At 36.0% G+C, this 8,561-nt stretch overlaps 1 protein-coding gene across 1 annotated transcript in view; it reads right to left on the bottom strand.

Moving 5' to 3' along the window:
• Nucleotides 1-1,477: 1,477 nt before the first annotated feature.
• LOC106469173 (origin recognition complex subunit 4-like) overlaps nucleotides 1,478-8,561 on the bottom strand; it is a 99,354-nt gene continuing 92,270 nt past the window's right edge. Inside the window, exon 10 of the mRNA XM_013929637.2 lies at nucleotides 1,478-1,987. Coding sequence (XP_013785091.1) covers nucleotides 1,796-1,987 — 192 coding nt within the window. The 3' untranslated portion in view covers nucleotides 1,478-1,795. The remainder of the gene's footprint in view (nucleotides 1,988-8,561) is intronic.

The following is an 8,561-nucleotide window of genomic DNA, read 5'->3' as shown; positions in this document are numbered from 1 at the left end:
ATTCATCATGCCCTACTGCATTTCAAGCTTTGGCCACAGATTTTGCATAGAGCTTGTACACAAATCCATTCCATATTTGATGTTCACAACAATCCTTGCAGTATACTTCAAAACTGCCTCAGCATCCCAATTGGCACTGCATTTATGCCTCAGAGGGACATACTTCTTACATGTAGATGATCTATCTTTTCTTCTTTGATCTTCATGTCCAAGCACTGCATTTGACCTGCCTTCTTAGAACAGTTGCCGAGTCAGATGGTAAGCCTATTCACCATAGCTTATTACAATTTCCATTTGTGTTTAATCTCTCAGATAATGAAAGAAGTCAGTTCCTTCTGACAGGCAATTCTAACTTCCTTATTATTAATCTTATTTAAGCTATATCCCCTTTATTTATATTTTTATACATCTTCAAATCAAATGACTCGACTACTTTGGTCATCGTTTGTGCTGACTTTTGTTGTTCACAAGGTCGTGTTCCAGAATCCATGTTCACTGCAGTTATAATTTTACTTGCCTTGGATCATCCAGAGGCTAAACAGTGTAGTCAGTATGCTGATGCTAAAACATACAATCAATGTACCATTTACATATACTGAGACTCACTTACATCAATGCTAGCTACAAAATCACTTCCTGGGCATCCACATCCTGCTTATTCTTATCTTCACAAGAAACTGCCCATTTATACTCATTATCTTTGTTTTTCCAGTTCTGTTGGATCCCTAACCATAATAGGATTCAGAAGAATGATCTGGCTGACAATATATTTAAATTCTATTACTTATTGCTAATATAATTTTTATCATTTTTTTAATGTTTTTCCATTTTCAATTTTACTCAATCTTCTTCATCTACCTTGTTTACTACAAAGCCTTAGTTACCTTGCAACATTAAACCCCAAATCAAATAGACTACAATGTCCTTCCAATCCTTCATATAAGCATCTGTACATATCCATAAACCTTTTTTTTTCTTATCACAGCACTTTCAATAGGATGGATTTCTTAAACTTTTTACCCCTATATGTTTATACAGAGTATGCTTATCAGTCTGTTTTCCTAAAACTTTTTTGAGCTTTACAATAACTTTACATTTCAGTAGCAAATATATTTTTATTTCAAAGTTATTATTTTGTACTGGTATCTTTTCTAATGGCATTTTTTCCATTAATTTGAAGAATTGTTAATATCAACTTGAAAGATTAAAAAACAGATATTTTACTGTGCTTTCATTATCAAGTAGTTACAGAACATTTAACATTTTGTCAAGATTAGAATTTTAGTGGTTTTAATTGTGTAATACCAGACATTTAAATTTACATAGTAATAAAAAATAACCTCTTTCAATGTATAATAAATATGTAGAGTTAGAGTTACATGATATTATAAATATCTAAACTGCTTATGAAAAACATAGTAATCAACTGCAATTAATATCACTCTGCAACCAACAGACATTTTTATTGAATCTTTCATGAAACATCAACTAGTTTTTAAAATACAATAACAGATACTGTTCAGTGTTACAACAGTTGTTAGGTCCTTACAACTCTCCACTTGAGAAACCTGCAATCGGTCTTCTCGAATTAGATTAGGATAAAATACTGACAAAGGACTTTAATAACTTTTATTCATTTTATGAACAATAAATCTACTTTTCATAAAAAAGTACAATTACATTTAAAAGAGCTAACCTTACTATAGAAATGAAACAATTTCTGAACTACAAAATTCCACAGTAAAATAATATATCTGTACTGTCATGAAAGCACATAACTGCACTTCCATTGGAATTATGAAATATCACTTAGCATAAAAGAAGCCCACTGTTCTAGTTCAGTTGGAAGGTTGGGATATCTTTGTAGTGCTTCTTTTACCTGTATGGGATCCATTAATACTCTAACAAGCCTGAATGGCTTTGGTGTTGTTAAAGTACTTCCTGTCATGGGTATCACTAGTTCCAAAGTCTGAAGATGTTCAAAAGCCTACCAAAAATGATAACAATGAACAAGCATAATGTAAGAATAAAGAAAAAATATTGCCAAAGTAGCATTATCTTAGAAGGGAAGTTTAAAGAAAAATAAATTTTACTCATAACGATGAAACTAACAATAAACAATTCTACATTTTCTTCAATATTCATAATCAGAAGACTAAACTTGTGGTGTTTACAAAGGTGAATTTTTCCCCTCTTCATAGAAAAACATTGCATGCTCTAAACTGATTATGTTCACTATAATCTTAAAATTACAATAATTTTTTTCAGAAAATATATGATAATCCTGTTGTCAATATCAATTCTTTACAGCTTTAACCATCTATCTCAATATACGATGGTGTAGAACCTTCTGTTTAGGCAACTGAAGTGAGTAAAACTTAACAGCATTCTCTTTACACCATAAAGCACAGGGTTCTCTTTTGTTTTTACAGATAACCTTGAATACAGAATCAATCAAGAATTATTTTAAGCCATCACTGTCCAGGAAATATTTTGGAGAAACTGGCTATAAACCATGGTAATATAACATGAAACCAAGGAAGCTGTAGACTTCTCATTTGTATATCACTGTAATCTTCACAGGATTTCTATCCCTACCTATAACTGACTGAAAAACTCTACTTCTGTATGCATTAATGAACACTTTTCTGATTTTAGTTTCAATCTTGTATCTCTGATTTGCTAGAATGCCATTCTCAGTAACAGATTGAAATGCATAACCAAAGAATTGAATGTTATTGATGCAGATCAGACATTGCAGTTCTCTAAGAGTAAGTTCCATCAGCCTCTCAAAAATGGCAAGTACATTACACAGACCAAATGGCATGATGCAGAACTCATACAGCTATTTTCATATGCTTAAAGCAGTCCAGTTCAACTTCACACTATGCAGAAGCCACAGCTAGCATACTGAACTAACAAGCACCTTCCAAAGCATTCAAATATTTATCTGCATGCTTTAAAAGATAGGAAATGATGTATTTTACCATTTTTAAATGTTTCAAGTCCAAACAGATCCCTGGCATTCCTTCTTTATTCTGACAATCACCACTGGAGGTGACCAAGCGTCCTTTAATGGTTGAGGGACCAGATGGCCAATTGGGGTGGATTACAATCACAAAGATACAGATGATAAACACTGAATAAAACAACCATTGAATAGATTTCCTTGGAGCACCAAGAATATTATCAGTGCTGAAGTTAAACAGATGTTGAAAGATAGAGTGATACAATCACTAAAGAAAACCCCTCAGCAATTCACTGGGTTCCATGTCTATTTGTTGAGTTCAGATTGTTAGCAAAATCTTTAACTAAAGATTTCAGATGATCTGCAAATTAGATATTTGTTCTTGGACATGACACAGTTGCTGCGATGGTTAGATACTCAGCTTGTTTGCAGTGCTTCTGCCTCTGTAGCCATGCTGATAATCATTCTAAATGGAAGCTGAATAGCTTGGTGTCCACAGTTTTAGACTAGCTTTGGTACAACCAACTATCCAGACAAAAAACGTTTCCAGTGTTGATTTTATTACCAAAGCAGATGGTAACAATGCACAGGATTGTATCCATAATACATTGTTGAGTACTACTTACATATTCAGTGGCTGCACTACCTCCTTTTCAACATGCTCAATCTGGTCAACACTGGATGGCTTTGCAAGGGAAATGAAGTTCATCTGTTTCACAAGAAAGACTGGTTGGTAATTTCAGTGGTAGATAACTACCAAACAAGAGTGTGTGTGATGGTGCCATGAGAAAAGTCAAAGATGCACCTCTCCCCTCAAAACTAGCTTGTCCCATTTGCCACAATAATGGGGAAACCAGTGTCTTTGTTTGTGACATGTGACAATGTCAAGTAATGTTCTTGCAGCTTCAGTATACAAAAGATACTTAATTTTGTGTCAATGTACCATTATCAGCACATACCACATGATGTACAGTCAGTAGTTCTCCATAACAGCTACCATAACTGGCACTAAGATCCAACTCAGGCTCCAACAGCTTAAACTAGCTGGAGTAGCTACAGCCATAGTTCTATTTCAGCATCAATCTGAACGACATACTGTCTTAGTGAAAGGATACAGCCGTTGGCTAGTTAAGCCATAATTTTAAGCAAGGGCTCTATCCCTCACACTCTTAACACCTTTGGTAGTTCAACTCTGACAGATTTTTGTAATTTAGCTAAGCCTTGATAGAAACTCTCACCCATACACATATCAATGTGTACTACACTGGTCTATGATGCAATCAGCATTGGACTATAGCCCTCCACCAAAAGGAGAGTAAAACATCCTCCATATGCATTAGACCCCATGAGCACCTTATGTATTAACAAAGACTAATTCTTAATTAGGCAAGAGAAACACACTACAAGTGGGGAGGTTCTGTGGAGACATACCCATATGAAATAGATTTTTAGATAAGGAAATTATTAACTTTTGTTAACTACTTATCTCTCCACAGAACTGATAGCTAGAATCCCACATTGTTTCATTTAGGTAAAGTTGTAACTGAGAAGTAGTAGTTGTTTAATTTATGTATCTCTGAAGTAGTAGTTGTTTAATTTATGTATAGTTGTATTTCTGAGATAGTAGTTGTTTAGTTTATGTAAATTTGATCTCTGAGGTAATAGTTGTTTTATTTATGTAAAATTGTAACTCTGAATTAGTAGAGGGACCAATATGGATAAAGAAATTAAAATATGAGCCCCTTTCTGATAATATAATCAAAGGTTTCTACTGTGTGATACTAAAGTGTTATAATGGTAAACAGAATGCTCAACTAACTTGTATATCTCAGGTGGTTGGCAGAGCATGTCTGTATAGTGTGGCTAGGGCAATAAGTCAAGCCACACAGTATTGGAGAAAGACTTACCAGAATAAGAAGATGCTTGAAGTAATCATCCCAGACTGGAAATAGTCTAGCTCTTAGTATAGGGGACAACATCTACTGCACTTCCAGTTACACACCCCAGTCCTACTTCTGATCAAGGAGTACATCTACTCATTTTTGTACCAATAGCATTACACTGACCCAAAAGAGAATTCTCCTTATCAACCTTTCAAGTTGCTAGAGACTAGGGAAGCAAGTGTTTTTCCTTTACTCCACTAGAAAAAAATGAGGAGGAGGAATACGCATAGAGGAAAATGCTGAAGAGGTACTTGGACCAAACAGGAATCAGTATAGGGTCCCACACTGAAAGACTGTGCAATGGGTTAAAACAAATAAGGAAAGCAGGCAGCAGCCAGGTGTGAGGGCAGGGTCACAGCTGGTGCTGCCTTATTTCATTATTGTTGTTCCTAAAGTACAGCCTGGAAAATAAAAGATATATATTATATATACTGATAAACAGTCCTGCAAATAACCCTGTCTCAACAATGGGCACTGAACAGGGGCAGAGGGACTTAACACACTCTTTTATCCCCTACTTCATGTGGATTTTAGGAGCAAGAAGTATTCCCCCCAAAGCGACATTGGATACATGATGGGTTCCATCATCTTCAGAATATGGATATAAATAATAAGGTGGTTATGGGAGCTGCAAAGAAAAAGAAATAATGTACAACTCACCTCCATAGAACCTCTATAAAGACTGGAAAATGGCAACTGGAGGAAGACAAAAATCAGAGGCACATGAAATCACAATGTAATGTAAGTAAAAGACGTAAAAGTTTCAAAGTTTCTTCACATCACTGCCTATATCTCATCTATAGGGTGTTGACAGTTAGAGACAAAAAAAGCCATGAGATGGTAAACTTGGTAGGAGGGGACATGAAAATGAGGAAAAGTGTTATCACTCATAAAAGAAAACACTAGCCAGATGAGTTGTTTCACAAAAACATTCAAATTAGAAGAAGTTAAGTTATGAGATGAAGAAGAATCCCATGACAAGAAAAGAAGTTGTCTCTAAAGGGGGCAATACAAGCAAGATGAAAATAAACTGTTCTGATAAGACAAAGGAGGTAATTGAGGTCAGAATGATCATGCACAAAAATAAGGAAAGGAGAGTGATTGGAAAAAACATTCCGTCACTATCCTAGACGATCAAAGTCCTGGGGAGGGAGAAGTATTCTGGGAATAAAATTAACCTGTTCCTGTGGTAAAGTGTGTGGGACATCCAAGACAAAAATGTTAAAGAGAATGTTTCCTGCATGAGAGAAGGAAAAGAGAACAATGATATAGGGAACAAGTGACCAAATGTTCAAATCGGGAACAAGTAGCAGCCTCAACAACTAAACAGAGGTTCCAATCTGTAAACGGAATGTAATGAGGAGGATGAATGATGAGAAAGGCTCTGCTGAGGTCCATATACACCAGAGAAAGAAATGAAGTATAGTTGAGGTACAGACAGAAGATAGTTGACAAACATATAGAAAGGAATTGAACCAATCCTCATTCTGAGCATCAACAGCCATGGCTACACAGGTATGGACTGGTGACCAGGAAAGTGAAACCTTGGTGGTAAGGAAAGTCACAATGGCATTGATAGGAGTAGTCCCAAAATAGAAAAAAATCTACCAATATACCAAAGAATGTAGACATCACTCTACAAGATGGATCACATCTAGGTGAGACAGGCAGCCAACCAACCACCAAGGCCAAAGCTCTTGGTGTATGACAGGCTGTCAACTGAATGTGAAAGTCAAGAGTCAGAAATACAGCTTCCTTCAGGTACCAAATATATATGAGATGGAAATGGGAGGTTGATTACAGAAGGACAAAGACAGCTTATGACAAACACGTGTGACTAAACGGTTTTCTACAACAGGAGTATACAGGTGCACAAAGTGAGAGAGCTAGGCTCCAACTAATCTGAAACCAAGGCATGGCTCCAAAAACAAATCAATACCATGATAGATAACAGCCAAATCTCTAAGAAAAGGAATATTGGAAAATAATAAAAGGATGAAGAGCAGAAGATGCGGTGGGGACCCTTTGGGGTTCCTGATGATGAAAAACCTGTTGAGACCCCCCTAGAATAAGTAAAAAAGACAAATAAAGTGAACAGAGATGAATAAGTAAGTACCTTCAAAACACATCACAAAGGAAGAATGACACAAGACTGAAGGAAGCAAACTCCAGAAAGTAAGACATCCCAACCAAGTAAGTCCTAGAAACAAAGAAACCTAGTTACTTGGGACACTATGAAAGAAGAAATTGAGGCCAAGGAAGAGAATATGCAGGTGCAATTGTCCCCAATGAAATAGTCAGGGTTACAATGTAAAGAATCTCTAAGAAGGTGAAACATGGGAAAAATAACAAAATATGTGAGTAAGACAACAATGACCAGATAAACGGTGAAACAGAGATAAATAAGGAGAAAAAAGAGGTTCTGGAAGAAGAGAATCAAAGGATTAAATGTCAAGAAAAGAAGAATCATAATCATACACTACCGAATAGTATTCTTGAGGACTGTGAGGAAAAGGTAGCTGGGATTTAGTATGAAGTGGAGACAAAATAGCATCAGCATGAACATGAATATCAGGGGAGAAAGGAAGAAAGAGAAGACAGTCAGCAAGATTATCTGAAAATCGACAAAAACCACTGAAGAAAGAGAAGGAATATCGTTAAAGCTCTAGAGGAAGAAAGCAGGATGACCTGTTCCTCATCAGGAAGGATAGAAGTAGAAATAAAATTGGTGGTATGAATATCTGGACAAAAAAGTGTTGGAAGAGTAGGCAGGCTTAGCTGAAACAACAATGGCAAGAGGTGAGGAATCCTGGACCTGAGATTAGAAAGAACCAACCACCTGGAGCACAGTGACATTAACATCACTGATAGAATACCTCCAGTTTCCATTGAAACAGTAGAAGTCTCTAGTTGTAGAGTGTCAAGACGATGGAAGGAGTAAAAAATGTGGAAACTCAAATTTGTAGCCAAGCTCATCCATGAAAACATTTACCTTTTTTTTGTATGTTTTTTAAGTAGCTCTATTATGTCTGTGATACACAGACTTTGTCGTTGATATAATGATCAAATCTTTGATTAAATATTGAAATCCAAACACTGGATGAATAATGATGGTAAAATTCCTATCAAAGAAACCATACCACAAACTCTGGAATACATATACCATATCTAATAATATGATAAAGATTAGAAATCAAAGTAATGGAGGAAAAGATAATAATATGAATCAGAAATCTAACTAAGATGTAGAAAATTCTGTAACTTTCTTTCATAAAATCAAGAAAATAAAGGGAAGAAAGACTGGAAATTTGAAAGATAACTAAAAGTTTAAAATAAACTGACTACAGACCAGAAACAACTACTCAACCTGGGGCCAAAATGCCATTTTAAACCTAAATTCGACAAGGACATCAAAGCCGCTGAGCTCGAAAAACTCTACTGCTCTCTTATACAACTACAACAACAGGACCTTATCGACATAAATCCAGCCTTGCGGGACCACCTACGCACGGAAAGCACGAAATGACGTGACCGTGACAACACCCCCCCTGCTAACACCAAAACTCCGTACTGCTGCTAAGGATCTCAGAAACCATGACGACATCATTGTGCGACGTGCGGACAAAGCTAATATTCTAGTGATCATGGAC

The sequence above is a fragment of the Limulus polyphemus genome, unplaced genomic scaffold (assembly GCF_000517525.1).
Source record: "Limulus polyphemus unplaced genomic scaffold, Limulus_polyphemus-2.1.2 Scaffold3336, whole genome shotgun sequence".
Classification (NCBI taxonomy): Eukaryota; Metazoa; Arthropoda; class Merostomata; order Xiphosura; family Limulidae; genus Limulus; species Limulus polyphemus.
This window is presented reverse-complemented; position numbering and strand designations above follow the sequence as displayed.